This window comes from Hippoglossus stenolepis, chromosome 15 (genome assembly GCF_022539355.2).
Source record: "Hippoglossus stenolepis isolate QCI-W04-F060 chromosome 15, HSTE1.2, whole genome shotgun sequence".
NCBI lineage: Eukaryota > Metazoa > Chordata > Actinopteri > Pleuronectiformes > Pleuronectidae > Hippoglossus > Hippoglossus stenolepis.
The window spans coordinates 21,085,732-21,107,175 of record NC_061497.1 but is presented as its reverse complement, the minus strand read 5'-3'; the positions used below and the strand labels follow the sequence as shown (position 1 = coordinate 21,107,175).

Below are 21,444 nucleotides of genomic sequence, written 5' to 3'. Positions count from 1 at the left end.
TTTTAAGTCAAAACAAGAAGTGTGTTGTTCTTTTAAGTTTGTCAAAGGATTTATGAAGGAAGCAAGACGGACATTTTCGTCAAATAACTCTTTCCTCGTCACACACTCTCTCTGAGTTAGGTCGTCTAACTGTCATTTATTTCCTTAAACATTTACTTTGGATTTTCCTGTCAGAGCTATAAAAGACGCCATGTTCACAACCCGTTCAGATGCAACGTTTGTTTGGTGTTTATATCACGATGCTGCATATTCATCTTCCTGATTTACCTGTTGCACCTTAATATATTCAGTCAAAAACAATAACAACACTGATTATTTTGGACATTAACATCTTTTCTTTTTTATTGACAAGAACTCTTCATTGTTTTGTAAAAATGTCTATTTATGAACCAATACAAAATATGTATGGGAATGTGGAACTCCTTTTCTCCATTAATGCACATTAACATTTCCCAAGAACAGCAGAGAGACAAAAAAAGAATAAATCTAAAAACAAGAACTGGTGAAACAATCAAATCTTTTTTTTTGTTGTTGTTGTTGTTGTGGGGAATGAAAGGAGTTTCTAAAGGCGGCGGTGTGCGGAGAGTGACAGAAGTACAGCCACAACAAGTTTCTGATCCTGCTTCATTCCAATAAACAAGTGCTCTCTTCATGATCTATGCAAACACAAAGTAATACTCAACACATCTTTTACAGTGCACCAAATATTAAGAAAAACACAGAAAACATGTACAACATAGATGCAAAAAAACGATCTCAGCAGTTCTGCCTCTCGGATCTAACGTGTGTGTGTTGATTGGATGAGGATGCATTGTACTTGCTGTCGTGTCACTGATGGGTGGGGCCTAAACTTTGCATTCTACCTGAGATGCAGTCACATCAGTCAGCAACGCATGAACCTGAGACAGGACATTATCAAAAGAATTTAATGTGAAGAAAAGTACAACAGTTACACTGTAAGACCAAAAATTCCATTTTTCTTTTACTTTACCGGGCGTGAAATAGAAAATAAAAACCAACACATACAATGACATTGAGTATCATTCTTGCTTCAAATCGAAATCCTCATCATTTCTGAATCATCTCCATCAAAATGTGACGTTTTGTTACTTTGTTAAAGTGGAACTTTGGAAGAACAAAAACATTCGGAGGACCACTCCTGCAGAACCGAACCCACGAAAGGGTTTAATATTCACAAATAAAAAATATGAGAATGCATCAGCCTGTAGGGAGAAGACAATATTCACTTCTATTCCTTTATTGGCAAGTACATGTTTTGTCGAAGTCTGATTCAAATGGAAGCTGCCACATGTCACTGAAGCGAAGTGTAGTGTAAAACACAAATCACACAATTCTCAGTCTTACAGATGAAGTGACACCTGCTCTGTGATTCATAAAGCAACGGGAACAAGTCAGTTAATAGTTTAATCAGAAACCATGACCGTAAAACATCGAAAAAACCTAAATTGATAACCCCCCCTCCCCCCCACCACCCATCCACGTAACAAACACAAAACAGTGTCATCAGCATACAGTGTTAACTTAGTGGTGATTCCTCTCAGAGTACAGAACTTTAAATTAACTCAAGTTTCAACAGAAGAAGCAGTTGTAACTTCCATCTAAAAAAAAAACATGTCCACAGCTCCGCGAAGCCAAACCCCTCCCCGCATGCCTTCTCAGTTAGCAGAAAAAAATGTGTGATGCTGAGGAAAGTGAAAAATCCGCACGATGCATTTCACTTCACGGAGAAACGACTCTCGAACGACTCGGACGAACCTAAACCAACATTCTTTGATATAAAAAGACTGAACGCTGACTTCGTGCACGACCATAAAGCTATTACACTGCAATCTGAGTTGCACATTCATAAAAATTCCAAATCGAATGTTTTAACATGGCGAAAAAAAGACGAAAAAATGATTGAGTCTTAGATGGCCTCGTGGTCACATGGCAAGCAACTCACCTGAAACTGAAAAGGGGACATGTGAGTGTTTCAGTTATTAGAAATTAACTAAGATTATCAACAGAATACGATATGTCAGAGACGTATATTTGTTGTGTTGAGGAAGAAAGCGCGGGAACATGGTTGGGGGGGGCACACCAGGATTTGTCCCCTTGAGCTCGATTGGCCGGTCCAGCTACTTCACAGGGGAAGAGGGGGAAGGACAGAAGAGGGAAATCCCCTGTTTCTTATGATAATGATGGACACTTTAGTGTTTTAGTTAATATGCTGCTCATTATGTTTGTAGGATGAAGTCGATAGTTGACCAGTTCTTACACATTGTCCCATAAAGTGAGAATATCTGCATCAAATGTTTTTCACTGTATTTTCATGGCATTTCCTTCTGCGCCAAGTTACCTGTTGACGAAGTTATTTCAGTGTTTTACGTTTTATTGATTTTCGTCACCTAAATTCCGACGACTTAGCTAAAACATTACACTTGTGCCTTTTTTTTGCTAATTAACATGTAATGAAAACATTTGCTCTCTAAACGACTGCTATGACATTTATATGAACTATTTCATGTTCATAACATTCTCTATTGGTGTTGATTCTGCATCCTAATCTGATATTTCTAAAGATTTACCATCATCAAATCATGATATGATGTATTTATATATTTTATTGGAGGGTTTGGATTTATGCTGTAAAATCATGTGCATCACTCATCTAGTTTTACACTCCACACAAAATGTATCGTCAACAAACCTGTGGGTCAGGATTCTCGAAATGTTCAAAACATAATTTGTTTTGTTCAGTTGATTGTAGCTATTCGCCTCAAGAGGAACTTTGATTTGAAAAACCACAGGAAATAAGAGCATTAAAACATCGTACTTGACGACCTGCAGCTATTGTTGTGGCTGATGACGAGTCAGAATCGTTTGTATTGATAAAACGTCCAGAACGATGTGAAACATTCAGAAACGTTAAACATGCGCTCCACCTCGACCTCCACCTCCCTCCACCCACACCTGTCACAGGACCCACTAAGTGAGCTGCTTGCTTTGTGAACACACAACTGTGACAAACATTTGCCATCAACACGCCCTCGTTCCCACGTTGAGAAGCCGAGGCGCGAATGCAAACCGCGGATTTAACGCCGCCGAGCACAACAACGTGTATTAACTTCCCTTACAAACAATCAATCACTTCTGGCGTCCCTCAGGGCACGGCAAAAAACTGATCCTCGTTCAGTTTTGGCGCGTGACACGTAAAAGCGAGATAGAGAAGCAGAAGGAACGAGTTTCAGCACGTACACACATGCAAAGAATATCGAATGTTTACGCACTGGAGCTGCTGAGTCCGAGCAAAGACCACAGGCTGTGTGTGTTTCGGGAGGTGACACGGAAGTGGAAAGACGGGACTCGTCTCTCAGAGCGTGACGGTTCGAAGACATTTTACTTTCCCAAACATTTGCTTGTTTTTTTTAACAGTTTGACAGAAACTCACAATGCGAAATGATAAAATCCACAAAAGGTACTCCATCGTAACTCTAGTAAAAAATATTTTCTTAGTAAGGATTAGTGTACAATACAGCTGTGATTCCATTGGATTGATTTACATTGGATTGCGTGTCTACGAAATAACATGAGCTTTTCCATTTTTATTTTATTTTGTGCAGCTTAAATATTCCTAAAAGTAAATTTGAACAAGTTTCGTTTTTTGGAGTTTGGTTAAGGCCGTTTCTTTTTTTCAGTCGAGTTCTGTACATGGCTGCTGGTCGACCAATATCAATGCCAAATATATTTTCAACAGCCGTTTCAAACATCTTCGCTGAAAGTCTCTACCCCCAGAAACAATTTGAAAACAATTTACATTTTCTTACTTTCCCCCATTTGCATGAAAAAAAATATATTCAGGAGCGAAAACAGATGGAAATCACTTAAATCTCATCATTACAACTCAATAAAAGCCGGTGGGAAAAGAGCAGGCTGCCATTAAGCCAAAGAGAAGAAAAATAACACTAAACAGAGGAAGGAATTACTGTAATGAAACAGTGAGGAGGGATAATGTACGACATCACTTCACTAAGGAAAGTAATTGAAGAACAAAACTCCTTAAAAATGAATTTAAAAGCTGACTTGGCCAAATTAAATGGGAAGATCATTCCCATTATTCTTCACTGGCTTCATTCTGATTCTCGTCTGAATGCGGTGTTGTAGAGGACGGGGCGGGGGGCGGGGGCGGGGTGGGGGGGTAGATACAGTATATCCAGCCTGTTTCTCATTTATGTCCTTTGTACAATGATATGTAAAGTATTTCATGCATTTTTGGAGCCGTCAAAACTTCAGGGAAAGAAAAATAGTGGGAAGTAATGGCTTGAGACGAATCACAGTATACTGGAGAGAGTGTGTGTGTGTTTGTGTGTCTCTGTGTGTGTGTGTGTGTGTGTGTGTGCAGATACATTAAGGGGAAATGAATAAAGTGGCTGTGTAATTTTTACCCTCATACAAAAGCCAACAGCACATCGATTTTACAAGTGAGGAGGGGGAACAACAAGGTTTTATGCAAATGAGGATCAACACAAACCCAAAGTATGGATTCAAAAACAAACAAACAAAAAAAAAAAAAAAGAAATATTCAGAACAAGGCACAGAATTTTCTGCAAATGGTTGAACTAAATAAAATTCGTACCAGCAGTCAGGGAGGTGTCGAATGGTGAAGCTCTCTACAGTGATTTCTGGCAACGTCTGGCGCACCCACCCCCCTCCCCTCCCTCCCCCCCCAACCCGTTCGCAGTTTACCGAAAATCCAAACCCTCCCCGTTTTTTTTTAACCTCCTTTTTTGATTTTTTTGTAACTTTTTTTAAACACACAAAACATTCCATCTACATCTGCAGACTAGAGACTAAACAACGGCTTAAAACCAGGCCTTTCTTTTAAAAACCCATTCCTCGTCTACGCGTTGACCCCTCGACTCTCACTAAAAGTGATCCTGAACCAACTCCAGCCCCGCCCCCGCCTCCGCCCCCGGCCCCAAAACCAGCTCGGTGTCCCAAAGAGGACACCAGAGTGAGGGGTCCTGTTTGGATTAGATGTAGTACTCCTTCTTTTCGTCCGAGTTGGTGTGGCCACCCTCTGCGTTGATGATGGCTGTGTCTGCGTCCGCCGCGTCGTCTGCTCCTTTGGCTTCGTGTGTGAAGTAGGTACCTGAGGAGGAGGAGGAGGAGGAGGAGGAGGAGAAGGAGGAGGAGGATGAAGGAGGATGAAGGACAGTGTCACGGACTCCATTACAGCCTGACGCTCAGATGACACAAAAGATTAAAATGTGCCGCTACATCCCACAGCACCTTATTATGCAAATTCTCTCCGTGTGGTCACTTACACAAACCGAACACCGGCGAGCTCTAATATTCTGATTATACATCATTTCCCCCAGTTTTTCATTCGAGACTGGCACATGAAAATCAGGGTTTTGAAATAATCTCGAGTGTGGGGAAGAGCGTGGCTCACACCTTCAAATTAACCTTGTCAAGTTCAGCAGAAAAAGGGAACTAGAAAGCCACTTCAAACCTAATTTAGAGGATTTATTCATATCCTATCACAGTGGAGTTTGATAACGAAGGCGAGGCAATATTCCAGAACGAATGGTGAAGGGCACTTGCACATGTGGAAGAAAGAAAAGCACAGATTCTGCACAAGACGACAGAAAAGAGACGAGAATGGTGACACTTTACGACGACGTGTACTATTTCTTCTTCTATCTGACTTTTACTGATACAACCTCAGTGTAAACACTCATCTCACAATTATAGTTAAATCTAAACTGGGCTGGGACGGTTGTATTTTATTTTATTTTATCTTCAACGAACCAATCAGAGAGCGTTTACAGGGAAATATGTGGAAATGCTGGTTTCTTATTGGCTGACATATTTACGATGCTCACACTCGGTGTCAGAATGTAAATAAAGATGGAAGACGGCGCCAAAAAGTGAAGCCAAAACATCTCGATCACCCCCTAGTGGCTGGCTGCAGTATAGGTCTTAAACCCCACCTCCTCCATGTTAGCTGATGGGACACGGACCAAAGTAAAAAGTCAAAATTCACATTCTAAAACTTTTTCTTCTCGTATTTTAAGTGGTTCTTCTCACACTGATGATTGTTAAAGTCTTGACTTGTGATTGGTCAAGCGTGCGGGACCTTGATTAAACTCAGAATGACACAGAAAGCGCCGGGGACACAGTTTCTATGGAGCCTTGGTCGTTGTCCAGCTAAACCGTGAATCACAAGGCTTAATAAATCTCGTGTGTTTTCATCCAGACAACGAACTGAGGACTGGATCATTGTCGGAGCAGCGTGCGTTACACTGCTAAAGGGATAAAACGAGTCAAATCCAGGCCATGAATTTGACGACAGTGCCGCAGCTAAACTTTATCACCGGGTGTGAGCAGTTGTTGACATGGAGAATGAGAAGCTGGGGTTGATTACCCATAATGAACGGTGTGGGTCAACTTTCCCCGAACCTCACTGCACTTTAACACAACGTTTTTCATCGGAGCCACAAAAAAATGTCCACTGATTGGAAATCAGAGGAGGAAACGCTGAGTGCAGCATCATCATAAAATAAAACGTCTCTTCCACACATTTACTTTGCCTCATTTACACTATTTCCCCTCTAAAACGGTTGATGTATCCAATTTCATTTCCTCGTGCATAAGAAATATCACAGTGTGAAATTCATTATGGATTGTAATTATTTCTGCGTTATGAGGGCAGCATACGAGATGCGTTATACTGTGCGGCATGAAAAATGTAATTTTACTCACCATCGGTAACCCATAGCCTTAATAGCCATATTTCCATTATTTAAACAGCCTCCAACCAAGGATGTAAAAATAAGTTTTAACAGAAACAAAGTGAAGAGGCAACACCTGATAAACTTTACAACCGGTTTGTGTTCAAAGGAAACCAGTTGCATTTAACGATTAATGATTAAGAACAAAATGTAGGTTTTAAAATATCCACAGCAGTATTTTAAGTGCGTATTTTTGTTGAATCATTTACCTTTAATTCTGACTTTATTAAAAAACCTCTAAATGTTCCAAGATGACACAGGAAAACCTGGTGATAATAATTTGTGACTAAACCAAATCCCAACAACCTTTCATTGTAAATTTAACTAATATCCATTATATTTATATGCATGGGTCAGTGTACTTTTGATTTGTCAGTATTGGTTATTCAGCTCTATTTCCAGGCTCCGATACCTTTGTGTCTTGCGAAGTAGCGCCCCAACACGATGAGTAGACACAGCATCGCGAAGACGACCACGGCCACCACTCCTCCAATCACGGCGTGGTCCACCGTCCTGGGCGCTCCTTCTCCGGCTCGAGAATCTGCAAGTAGAGAAAACAACAAAACCTGAGCGTGGAGACAAACAGAGGCCGACTCGCTGCTGCCTGACAGTCAGATGTGATGCTAATTACACTTAATGTAAGGACTTTGAATAGAGGAGCTTTGGAGCCGCAGAATAAAGCCGACACGTTGCTGCCATGAGCCGAGATGATCACATCGAGTTTTGAGCATATGGTTGACTTCCTGTTGCCGGGGGTGTAACCACTGGAACGCGCAAAATAAATCTGGAAGCATGAATGTTGCTCCATGGAAGAAATAAACATGTTTAGATACAACTTGTATTATTCAGTGACAAGGTTAGACTGTTAGGGAGATTTTACATGTTTGAGATTTCTTTAATATCCCTAACAATAGATACACATAGCAGTAATATTACAGAAAGCAATTAATCGACTTTTAATTGAGATTTAAGTTCTTCACTTGTGAGCAGAATATAAAGATTTGAATAAGAATGTTAAGAAAAGGCAAACCTGGCCTTTGTTCTAATGGATCCCACCGTAATATCAACGAGATTATAACTGAATCAAATCCCAACAATCTTCTAACAGAGATTCAACCAGTTTCAAACCATTGTAACGCAACTTAACCGTTTTAAACCAAATACCTAAACTGAACTGTTTTCCAAAACCAACGTGTCTGTGTAGGTTCAACTTCTAATGTTTGAGCTTCAGATCTCAGAGAAGCTTGTTGTTGTGATTAAACGTTGAGTCCTTGATCTTTTACTTTGTTGTTTTCATTTCTATTTATCAGTTTTTCTGACTCTTAGAAGAATTACACAAAAACTACGGAGATAGTTTTTCTTAAATTTTTGTGACTTCCTAACGAAACAATGCAGAGATCTTACTGAAAAGTTCTCATTCCTATGAACAGGAAAATATTGGTGCTGATCCAAGATAATGATCCAGATTAATCTTATCTGAAATACTTTTATATGCAATAAGGTGCTAAAGTGGCCAATTGGCATTGACGTGGGTTTGCACTCTCTGATTCCCCCAGATAAAAAATAAAAAGATATTTTTTCTTTGTTCCCAACTAAAAAGACATAACGAGACAGTCTCCTCTCCTGGGACCAGCCTGGCTCCTTCTCATCTGGCCAACATTTTAATAATCACTCCCACAACAATAAGAGTTTGGACTGCGATCAGGAAGTGATTAATCTGAGCAGGAGAAGAATTAACATACTCCCGTTGCGCTGTGAGACATCAGGATTAAACAATTAAATAAGAATCTGTTATTTTACAGGTTTTTGCTTCATCCTTAGGTTCAGTGTTTAGAAGAAGAAGAAGAAAAAGCTTTGCTGCGACCACGCAAACAAGAAAACACCTGCAAACTGCTCATGGGATGGAAATGGTTGATAATGTCTTTAACTTCCAAAACACGTGTGCAGAAAAAAACCCCAAAACCCTGAGGCTCTTTGCTGTAATGCTTTGTGAAAGGTATTGATCAGGTGAAGGGATCCATGACAACCAAAGTTAATATCCATTTGCAGACGTGATTGGTTCTTCTTGGTATAAGAGACGAGCAAATGTATTCACCTATAGAGAAGCGACCGCGAGGCGGTGGAGAGATGAGTCATGAGATGTGACCTAAATATAACTCGCGTAGTGTTTATAGTACAGCTGCATGTCTGTGATTTTATAGCTTATTTAAATACTATAACACCAGATCCTTCACTTTCAGGATAATGGCTTCTTTAAAGACTCATTTTTACAGAAAACGCCATAAAAATTGAAGCAAGGAGACTAAACAACAACCTTTCTCAGCAATAAGTGGAAGTGGAACCGACCTTCAGCCCCCCGACCATCTATTACCTGGAGTATCTCACTAAAAACACGCACACGCTCCCCCCCACCCCCCCCCACCCACACACTCAACAGATGTGCTGAGCGAGCTCCAGGAAAAAGAAACGAGCTGGAAATTTATTAACGAAAAAACACAAACAGAGAGAGGAACACCTCGGAAAACATCACCTGCCGCACACCTCTGCATTCCTGCAACCTGCAGGAATAAAGGAGAGGAGGTGGTGGTGGGGGGGGGGCCCCGCTACCTGTCAAACTCAACAAAACATTACCCGAAAGATCTAATAGGTTATTTTGACTTCAGATTTTCTTTTTTAGTGCTGGGCAGATTCAATTAAAGTGAGCAGGAATCCTTCTGACATCCAATTCGCTCTTGTCAGGCTGCTAAAGCTGTGCTTTAACACACTTTCCTATTACGATGTTAATGTGGACTTTGGCTTTGGGGGAAGCGGGGGCGGCGTGTGCGAGTGCTGCGGTCAGGGTGGCTTAAATTTCCCCGGTTCAAATTCATTCAAGAGCGACGGGAGATGAGAACATCCACAATGCACCAGTCTTTTCATTATGCGTTGCTACGTATCGTAATGAGCTCTGGCTTCTGGATTCACCTGCGTAAACACGGCCGTACAACAGTCTGGCCTGTTGGTGGCGCTAGAGAGAGAGAGAGTCCAGGTGTCACCACCAACTTCGTCTTATTTTGAAAAGCATGAAAGATCCACAGCAAACTGCATTGGAAATCCCCCCCCCCCGGGCCAGTTGCGCTAAGATTAGAAATCCGTACTTCTGACAGCTTGTTCCAGGCTCTTCACTGAAGTTATACGATGTTTACAGAAATATTCATACCCAAGAGTTGTTTTTTAAGACTGCAACACTCCATCAAACAGGAATATTCTCCATTATGCAACATTTTGTGGCCGTTTCACCAGAATCCAGCCTGAGATATTTGTATTTCTGGAAAGTGTGGGACCTCGGCTATAATTTGGAATTAAGTAGATTTTTTCTAAAGTACGACAATTTTAGAAAAAACTATCTAAGGTCCAACAGAATCTCTTCAATGAGCGATAATGAATATGAATATTTCATGGCTACCTGGTGATGACTGTCGTGCCAAATGATTAATGACATCGTAGGTGCAGGAATAGCCTGTGGAAATTGTAATTTGAAGGATTTAATACAACCTGACTCTTATTTTTATAGCTTCTCTCACCTTTTCTATCATTAATAAAAACACTGTGTACTCAGTAAGTTAAAAGCTTAAAAGCTGAGATCTCAGCGTGTGGGTGCTAATGAATCCGGTCGTCCTTCTCTTTATTAGAGCTGACAGATCCGATGTTAATGTGTTCAAATGTTGATGTGCGTTTTTATTATTTCATTCTGCAGCACTTAGTTTGAACCCGGTTAAGTTAATGTTTTAATAATCAGGGAAAGTTCAGCGTGGCAGGTTCAAGAAAAAGAGATTTGTTTTCCCAACTTGACAGAAAACCACTAAAAGAGAATCTCATCAAATAACTAACAGCACCGAATGTGCTCCAGCGACGAGCAAAACAATAATAATTCATATTCATCTTTCTCGCAGGAGGTAATGCTGTGTGATTTGTCATGGATTTAGCTGCGCTGGTGTGTTTTGTCATTACATCGGCGACCGTGCTTCCCCCCCCCCCCACGTCGCCCGTTTCTCATCCGTGTTTGATTGCGACAAAAATCCTCTTAAAGAACTATTTGATTCAAAACTTCTCGGGTGGAGGGACTGAGCAAACAATTTCCATCTTAACCAAACCGAACCCCCCAAAAAAATTTAAATAAAAAAGTTGGTCTCGGTTTCATATTTAATGAGCCCCTGTTTGTGAGCCCAGAGAAGTGTCTGAGTGTGCTGTCACTTCCTGAAAGCACTCAGTCCCAATGACACCACCCAGAGCAATTTGCATGTCATATCAGCCAGTATCACTTTAGAGCAATTACTGTCACCAAGTGAAATTCAGTACATTTGTCTTATTATCTCACATGGGGAGTCAAAGCTCAAATTGCATGGGTGATTGTTCCAGCAATCAAAGGGAGAGAGAGGGGGCACATTCAGGGCAATTTCTGTTATTGCCTTTCCTTAAAAGTCACTTCTGTCGTGGAATGAAGAGCTCCGATGAGATCCACATCAGACCGTTTCCTTTAACTGCGGCTCTTAATTAGGGGAACACAAATTTAAAGTAAGTAGCACCTTTCAGACAGAGATCCTGAGGAAACCCCCCCCTCGTTACGCTGCCTCAGCTCGTTTACACCGAGGAACTAAAGCTCGCTGCTACGTCAGGGTTGGATTTCACAGCCGCGTCGTGTCATCGCGGCTTTTTAACACATTCATCGACCGACGCCGCATTTAATAAAACAACAAAAACCCTCCATAGAGAAGACTGAAGGGGAACAAAGCTTCCTCCTTGAATGGGCTCAGCAAAAGTGCTTCAAAATGACAAGTCCAAACTCCAATGTGCCGGGAGCCACTTATGAAATTATGCGAAAAGAGCCAGATGGCCATTAATTTAATGACCAGGGCTCAAGAGTGAAAAACCTTTGTTAGTTTTGAAAACTTTCCATTATTCGGTTGTTCTTATTGTCAAACAGTGACACACAGCACAACTTCCTGCAGCTCTCCTTGTTTCTGCTCATTGTGTTTTATTTTAGGGTCATTGAGCGTTTTCTCTCATTAGCACAGAGGAGCAGCTGCGTTCAGCAAACACACCACGATTAACTGACAAGTTCAACAACTGGCAGGTGAAGAAAGTGGAGCAGCTACAGAACTATGAACTTCTGTATATGCCTATATGTCTATTTATAGATGTTGGTGGAGACATAAACAGAGAAGAAATACTGGACTTTAATTCAAAAAATAATCTACGTTGCCAGAAACATGACAGATAGAGTGGTGGTTACTTTAATATCACAAACAACAGTGTGATGAATACAATGATCATGTGTTTTAAAAAAGTCAAGAAGATGCCAAATACAACCAAGTAGCTGCAGCATAAAAAGTTTTCATATTACGTCGATGGTCTCTGGATTTATCTCGACACCAACACTCACTGTTTCTCAGCCTCTGTTGCAAATGTGCCTCAAATATAATGATTCATCGAGAATGCACTGTAAACCAAAGTGTCCACAGGGCAACGCAAACAACGCACGAGTCAATCGAGTGTGTGGTCATTCCGACAGGAGGAGAAACACCCATGTTGAGTGCGTATGTGGAGAGTATCTCATTTTCATAAGACATGTTGACAAAGGCCTGATTCGAGACAGAGGAGATCTCCTAATTGGATCTTCTAATCTGCTAATTAAGCATTAGTGATTTCACTGGTGCGCCCGCGCCGCCGGCAGATAGAGGTGCAATCACAGCGGCACTATGTCGGTGGGGTGTCATAAGAGCACATTGGCTTGTCAAGATCCACTCCCATTGCCCACAACACTCTCGGTTAAAGAGCGAATGTAATTAAAGTCCCAATGAACCTATTCATTGAACCAATTTGAAAATGTCAGTTATATCTTTTGCCTCTCGGGTGGCGCACTACACCGCGCACATACAGAGAGACTTGAGACCCGTGGAGGTTTTTTTTTACACTTCACACAGACGCATTCAAAACACTGAGAGAAAAGGAGCCAAGGGTCAATAAATGCTAAAAAAAAGGGAAATTATTACGAACGAGGTTGTAGGAGTTTGATGGAATAAAGCCAAAAACAAGATACTGACCAAAATCTATCAGCTACATTCTGAGATATCTCGACTTTGAGTCCCAAGTGAGGATGAAGCTTTAAAAAAAACGAGGTATCCTACATTTCCCATGATGCAATTTCATCATAATCCAACCGCTCTCCGAGAGCCCCGATTACATCAAGGTCATTTTACGTTGCTTTATGGGTAAAATTCACGGTCTGGCCTATTAAGATAAATGTTTCGACTCCGGGGCCGCCACAGGCAAGATCCCTCTTAATCAACCTTGACCAAATCCATTGACTGTGTGAGATAATGTGAACATACAGAGTTAAAAAGTCATGTTAAAAAATAAAGTTATGAGCGGACTTTGGGTTATAGAGTGTGACAATGTCCTCATTTAGTTGTGTGAAGGGAGAAGAACAAAGGAATAAGATGAAAACTGACATAAATGTGCATATTTTATCGTTACTGGATGAATTAGAATTTTAACAAAACAAATACAAATTGTGATGTGATCCAGACTTGAACTCTGAGCTCTTGATTTTTTCAGACACAGCAGAATATCGGCGGATTTTCCTTTCCCAGTGTTGAAGGCAAACACACTGAGAGACAACAACACATTCTCTCTCTTGTTCACTTTAATGTTTGGTGGCCTCTGGTTCACCGGGCCTGCGGGAGAACACCGGAGGAAAACACAAACACACACAACATGTAAACTCTGCCTGCGCCGCGGTGCGAGCCTGGGACCCTCACGGTAAGAACCCTGACTTTTACATCTTCGGGATATCCTCCCTTACTTGTGCTTAACTTGAGGAAATACTGGTACAAGCCCCATATTTCACTGACTGATCTCAGGTAACATGATGATCCTCAAAGTTTTGTTTAAGTTAATTGATTCTACAGCTGACTCGTGTTGTCGGGACCTAAATACTCCAAATAAACGCAAGATGGCAGCGTCCTTATTTAAGATATATTGGCTTCATCTTTGTACAGTGGGAGGAAGTGGAGACACGTCGTCCATCTTTCTTTACAGTACAATAGTCAGGATGTGTTGTAGCACGGCTCTTTGCTGCCGTCACATCAGAACATCCCCGTCACTGCACCTTGAGTAATTCTCTTTGTGTAAAACGAGTATAACCAGGATGACCAGGTAGTTTGACTTGTCTATCGAGGATCTTACCTGATTTAAAACAGTGGCTTCATTGAAATAGGCTAAATTATGTGAACCCTGTCATTGTTTATGGTGTCAATGAATTAGAATAAGTCAGAAGTAACCAAACAACGAGCCAACTACGTCTTTACCATCACCAAAACTGACCATTTCTGAACACTCTGCAAAAGTGAATAAATAGAGTAGAATATAAATGTGTTGAATTTCTATTTTGTAAAACCACGTTGTTTAGAAAGTCAACAGGAGGCAACGCAGCTGAAGAATCTCAGCTGTGGGTCATTCAAGTTACACGTTGCCAAGAAACTAAAACTTAGAGTCAAGCTACAACATAACAGAAATCAAATCAGACAAACCAGTGAAAAGCAGTGAAACTTAGTTTTTCAGTCCCTCGTTCGCAGCGTAGCTTCATCTGGAATGAACACATCACTTTCTGGCTCCGATTCTTTCAGCTTTTAAAAACAAAAAAATCTCAAACCCGGCTGAAACACACACAAGATTGAATATCGTGAATATAATATACACCTTGTCTAGGTGCGCTCTTCCTTTCCTCTGCTCTCCCCCGTGTAACATAAACCTTTCTTCACCGTATTGAATTCTATTTTTGATGCCAAACCTCATAACACTACAACGCAGTATTGCCAAAGGAAAGCAAATGTTCCAACTCCTCGCAAAACTAAGCCAGTGGGGTGTCATCTCCTAAGGAACCTCGCGCCTGCTGCTTTTTCCTCCTGATGGAGCTATTCATCATTTATCTAATCGAGGCCTGTCTCCATCCAAAATGTAATATAATTATGGGCTATAACTGTTCTCAGGATATTAAGCTGTATCTAGGCCACGGGTAGGCTCGATAAACACCTTCTAATAATGGCTTTTAGTGGTCTCAGGAGTGACTTCTCCTAACACATCGAGGACTCTCTATGGCTCCCAAGGCCAAATGACTTTGCGGCTTGTTGTAGAGATGCACATCAGTCCTGGTAATGGGGACAGCGTTTAGAAAAAGAAAAGCTGCAGCCCAGTGGAGCTTCTCTCCATCCACCACCCGGCCCCTTTCTTCTCTCATGCCTGATTATCGACACACCTTCCCACACCCCCACTGTCACCGAGCCGCCTCCAGCCTCGGCCGTTTCAGCGGCATCGGGAAAAAACTCCCGTTGATTTATGTTCGTGGATGTGAAAGCTGCACAGACGCCTGGTTTGCATGTGCGTGTTCTCATGCTGACTTGATTTTTTTTATCGTGTGACATCAGATATCTGAGGGTGATCTTGTATTAAAAAAATGTAAAACAGAGATAAGGTCAAAAGAAGAGTGATAATTAGTGATGTTTTCATTACAAAGCCTCAAAGAGTAAAATTAATAAAACTCTTTTAAGTGCTGCAAAGTGAGAAATCTCACCAAGGTCAAAGTCACAGAAATGTCAGGCTTTGATAAAAAAAGAAAAGAAAACGGACCTTAAATCAAGTCCTGTGTCTCCTCGGCTCTCGGCCTAATAACAACAGAAGAGGCTGTGCAGCATCCCGGTGTTGTGACACAGAATAGTATCAGTGAAATGACATCAGGGGCTGTGAGTGGGTCTGTGTACACAGCAGACACAGCCCTGGGTGACGGAGCCGAGCCAAAGACAACGAACGGCTAATCCCGCGAAAGGGAAGCCCGAGACAATGGCTACATTTACATACATGCGGTAAACAGACGACGGCACATTCTCCGGTCAAGGTCGCACTCGAGAGAGGAGCTGTTTACACAAACCTCTCTTACTGTAGCTCACCTCGCTTGAAACTACCTATTTCCATAAATCAACAAGATTACTGGGTTGTTGTGACTATTTGCAGCTTCAGTCTTTCGCCTTAGTTTTTGCCACATGGCGAGAAAAACCCTGAAAATTGGTTGTAGGTGTCTTTCAAGAGACACATCGGAGAAGGGATGGCGCTTAAAGTTGGAGTTCGTACTCAAACTCAGGGCAGATCAATGGAAAGAGCCATGGAGGACGACACTATACTTCGTAAACCATGAATTAAAAGGTAAAAGAAAGAATATTTACAAAATCCACAACACCACCTAGTCCTGGTCAGCCATGTTTCAGCCATTAACCTGCAACAAACCAACCAACTCTCCTCCTGTCAACGACACTAATTGAAAAGTCTCGGGATCACCTCTTCACGTTATTACAATCCAACCTGGTGGGGGGGCCTTAAATTCTCTCACCCCCTTAATTTCACAAGGATTCATCATCAAATATTTATACATGCATCACACTGTGGATCGTGATGTGTGGCTTCGCGGAGGCTAAACGAATGAAATATTCAAACCAAAAGGGCAAAGTTACGTCTCGTAGAATTGGGGCGAACTTTTCGTGAACTTTAACATGCAAATATCTTCAACTGACCAAACGGCAAATCATCCTGACACGGCCGACCTTTGAGGGAATGCAGGGTCCGAAATTGAGGAGTCTACTATATCAGCACGAGCCATAACTAAGCTCCAGCAAGGTTCTTCCGCAAAGACGTGCAGATGACTTTGCCCGTGCAAGCTGTCACAGCGCAGCATTGACAACCCAGTTAGTGCTAAATAAGACTGCAAGCTACTGTACATAAAGCCGAGCTGTCACCAGAGAGGAGGAGGAGGAAGCATGTAAACAATGTCAGGAAGTCTCGAAGGACAAACTGTGTAATCACAGCTCCTTGAAAATAGCTCAAAGACGTTCTTGCGCTTCTAAATGTGCTTGAATCGCTGTCGGCCTTAATCTTCTACTGAACCAGCAAAAGTTCCTCAATGGACCCGGTGACGTTTGACCTTTTGTTGCACGGACCCCGTTAGCTGCCAGCTGACAATAAACGGGACAGAGCCGGGAGATAAAAATGGAATCCCGCCATTATGTAAAGATGGAGCCCTAGCAGAATATTTGACTTGTTATCCCCCGTGCGCCTGCTTTGTCGTGCTATTTCGTCCGTCTTTGAGAAGCAGTGTTGTGGCACAATCTCTGTCAGGTGAAGCAATGCTGACAAAAAAAAAGAAAAACCTGCAGTGATAATAAAAATCCTTTAGCAGAGCTGAGTGCATGGCGCCGGCCTCTAATCCAAGCCTTACCTCAAAGGAAATTCAGACCAGCTTACATGCATGGATGGTGTCGGGGAAAAATAGGGGAGAAAATCTGCTGTATTCCACATGCAGCTCATATTATAGCCAGAAGTTGTCAGTGCTGCTAAAAGTGAGCAAAGCCAGTGACAATGGGAGATATCGAGGACTGGATTTGTCTCATTTACACAAAACACTGAAGGGGAGAAATATCCTTACAGTGACAAATCCCTGGTATCGTATCTTCACTGAATCAAATTGGGAAAAAGATCTACTCTCAATATCGTCGCCAACGATCCAGACCAAGAACCACCTACGTGAAAAAAAAGAAAAGTGGCACAAGAAAAAGTATCCGAAGCCCTGAGAGAATTTGCTGAGGAAGCTGGAGCTGCAGGCACAAATTAGAGGGGGGGGAAAGGAGCAACACACCAATTATTGATAATCAATTCAATTTCCTCTGTGTTCATTTTGGGATGTGGCCCATAACCCGCATCACAGAATAAATGTTTCAGCACAAATTCTGGTCAGAAACTAATTTTCTCTTCCCTTGTCCTGTTGGCCCCGCTGCCAAACAGCCGGCCCAGCCGAGGTAAGAGCACAACTCCCTCAGATGGAAGTTGCGAGAGTTGGTCGCTGTCATGGCAACACTGAGCCTAAAAGCGAATTAGAATATTGAGAGTATTGAAAAAGCAGGGAACATGCAGGTTACATGCTTTGGCGTTCTCTGCGTTGCACTATGTTCCAGTGTGGTTACAACTCAAACACGAGAGAAACCATTCCAGCTTTTAAGCCCATCAGCCTGTTTGTAGCTGGTACTGGTGAAAGTGATCCTTCCTCTATGCTGTCGGCTAACAGATCAGATCAGGGAGATAATAATCAGCTGGAAGGTCCTGCTACTGCTATTGGAAGGGTTTCTATTAAACGTTGTACAGATATTACAAGATAATCTTTTATTATAGATATTCATGGTTCCCAGAGGGTGTGATACTTATGGTTGTGGCAAGCCGTGAACATTGTTTTGTGCTGATTTGAAGTTGACATAGTTTTTATCGAAATGTCTCAACAACTAGTAGCCTTCGCTTTCACATTTATTCATTATATAATTATTTATACTTGATGCTTCATGCTAATAAGTAAATATCGGCATAGCAACATACGTGAAAGTGAAAGTAAAAGTATATGAAAACAGTATAAGTGCTAAAAACCTTTAAGATTCAAACGCAAGATAATACATATGTATTTGAATCTGCATTACACAGATGTTTCCCTTATCCACCATTACACGGTTAATAAAATTAAAAAGAAAGGGAGAAAGAAAATGAGCTTTAACATAAAAAAAACATAAAAGAAATGGCAAAAGAATTGAGATGAAATCTTGATGAATTGATTATTAAAATAACTGACTAAAATGGGAATAAAACCCAAATGAACAGTCTCTTGGTTTCTGTTCCTGCAGTTGTCAGCACTGAGGCGGCTGATGAACTCATTGAGGACACGATACATTCGATCAATAAGCCTCCACTGTCATATTTATCAGCAATCACACTAAAGTTGATTGTTATTTTATATGTAATGACGATAGGAAATGTGCTAAATTGTTCTGGCAGGCGATTTTAAAAAAAGGTCTAGCGAGAGTTAATGTGACAGCAGTCGGAGCGCGGCTGCTCCGGCGGTGCAGGTGTTATCGTTTCAGCAGGTAGCGCCGCGACAGATGGGGATGATTGACAGTTTGGATTAACGCGATGTCGTCTCTGTGGTTTGTGCATCTGGTCGCTGAACGCAGACACTTTTGGTGAAAGAAAAGGACACACAGAAAAACAACACAGTGATATCACAGATGTAAGGTTAAGAAGAAACAAGCGAATGTACATTTGAAAATGTAGAAAAAACTAAGCGCGTGTTGCACAGGACTTCTAACGGAGGAAGGACTCACAAACTGCCGGGGCCTGATATCTACATCTGCTCGGTGTAACGATTGTGCGACCGTATTAATTGTACGATGAGTCAACTGAAAGTAGAGCTGCTCGACAATTCTGCCCTCCACAAGTATCACTCTCCAGCAGAACAATTTACATAAGAGATGTGCCCCTTGTTGGCGCACTCCACATTTTTAAACTGTTGTTCAGTCTGATTAAAAGCCTCAGATCTATGTCACAGGCAAAAAACAGTACACCTGCGTGATGTGTCATCGCTTGCGTGTGCATTTCAACACGTGAGGAGCCGGTTGGACGGTCGGAGGTTCACTTAACTTTCAGCAGGTGGTGAGTTAGGAGAGGAGAAGGATTTTTTTGTTTTTGGAAGGGGAGGACCCCCGCGTTTGTCACCTGTCGCACTCATTTACGAGTCTGAGTCAAATTAATGCAGCGTATGTGGCTCATTCGAAGACGAACCCCAAAGGGTGGGTTCAAACCGCCGAGATCCAGCCTCAAACACAAACACGTCTATCTGTGTGTGCACATAAAAAAAAGCCCACACGCGTCTCGAATGAAGAGGTTCTATCACGGCCCTGATGTGAGATTCTCTATAATGGACTCACTAAATCACAGCACTTTCCTGGAGCTGCAAAAATCCATCTCTTCTTCTCCTAAAAAGGTGAGAAGCTGCTCTGCACTCACTTAGAATCACGAGCGAGCGGAAAGCGAATGTGGACCACGCGCGCTGGAAACTCCACTCTGTTGTGTTTCTGCAGTGACTCAGTCGAACCACCCCGTTGACTCCGGTGCCCTCCTGAGAGGATTCATCACATTCTGCAACTTTCCCTTTGCAAAAATAAATAAAAAACACCTTTCAGATATTCCACACATTTGTTGACCAGCTGGGACCCAGGAAATCCGGCGTCTGTGTAGCTGAGGCGAAGTGTATTGACCGAAAAAAAATCTTTAACGCTTTCAAAGCCCTGACTGAGAAGTTTTTACTCTATTTACAGGTTTGTCATGGTCACTTTGAGCCTTGCAAGCCATATGTCATTTAAAGATTGTGATGCTACTTAGAAATGCGATAAATTGTCATGTTTAGTTGTTATTACCTTCACGGTTATGTTTTCACTCCTGTCCGTTGGTAAGTTTATTTGTTTGCCAGCAGGATTATGCAAAAACGACTTAACGGGACATGGGCCAAGAAAGATTTCGTTAAATTTTGCGGTAGATCAAAGTATTTGTTTCTTCTTTCCCATTTCTCAGAAACTAATTCATCGACCTTGATGAAAAAAAAGTGTTTGATATTCTGTGATTTAATTTAAAAGGACTGTTGGGCCCTACCAAAGGTATAAAGCTTTACTGAGTTACCCAAGTGCTATAGCACGTCTTTATGAACAGATGAAGGTTGATGTAAACACAACAAATATAAATGAATAGAGGAGATTGACAGTGTTCTATTGACATCAATCATCTTATTTGATCTCATCTTATTTTAAAATGATCTGTTTGATAGATATCAGAGAATATGCAGCTTTATAGGCTCATTACTTCCACCACGATGTTCAGTTTATCATTGTGTTTGACAGAGATATGATTTCAAGGTGGGGAATAAGGTTTATTCCATGAAAGGGGTTCACCGTGCCGAGGTGAAGCTGAGGCCAAAGTCCTCTCATCATTATCAAACGGACAAATTCTTTTGTTTGCACGCGATCATTAAACCCGTGTTGCGTCTGTCAGGAACACGAAGCTTCGTCCCTTTAACCTACTAATATGTCACGTAGCCAGAAGCTGGCAGCGCCATCTGTCCCTCTGATAGCAGCTCAACCTTAAGATCACCTGAGCTGCGCAGACTCCACGCCTGACGACTCCAGTTTAAAAAAAAGGACGACATTAGGAAGTTTGCCAGATTTGCCAAAAACAAGCCTTTTTTCTTTCCTTCCTACACATAAAACAAAAGACGGAGATAAACTTCTCCATTAACTGAATACTTTCCAAAGTTGCCCCGATAGCAATTTGGCACATTGTGTCCTTAACATTTAATGAATGCCTTGTCTCTTTAATGACATCCAAATGTGACAGCTCAGTCCTTGGATTAAAGTGGAAAGTCCTGTGACTCACCTCCCACAGTCCCACTGTGAGCAAAGTGGCCATTAAAGGGCCGTATTCCTCTCTACTACTAGATCTCCGAGGCGGCTCAATTATCCCAGTGCTTTCACACGCTTGCTGACAGCCGCGTTGGCAGGTGTGTCCTTTCCAGACGTGCTCTCTTTCCAGATGGGAAATTAGTCAGTGCAGCTAGCCATCAGCTAAAGCAACTGACACCTTCCGCCAACGTGCCCTTTCATTAAGAGTGAGAAGATGGGAGGCGAGAGGAGAAGAGCAAACACCGGTCGACCGCCGCGATGCCGGCTGCGAGCGGCCGACCACATTTGTGTCTTTT

The 21,444-nt window shown here is 41.8% G+C and overlaps 1 protein-coding gene across 5 annotated transcripts in view; it reads right to left on the bottom strand.

Annotated features, from left to right (window-relative positions):
- Positions 1–315: 315 nt before the first annotated feature.
- cadm1a (cell adhesion molecule 1a) overlaps positions 316–21,444 on the bottom strand; it is a 329,744-nt gene continuing 308,615 nt past the window's right edge. For all 5 annotated transcript variants that reach the window (XM_035178483.2, XM_035178485.2, XM_035178486.2 and 2 more), the window contains 2 exons: positions 7,210–7,338; positions 316–5,152 (listed from right to left, as the gene is read on the bottom strand). In XM_035178483.2, coding sequence (XP_035034374.1) covers positions 5,034–5,152; positions 7,210–7,338 — 248 coding nt within the window. In that variant the 3' untranslated portion in view covers positions 316–5,033. The remainder of the gene's footprint in view (positions 5,153–7,209; positions 7,339–21,444) is intronic.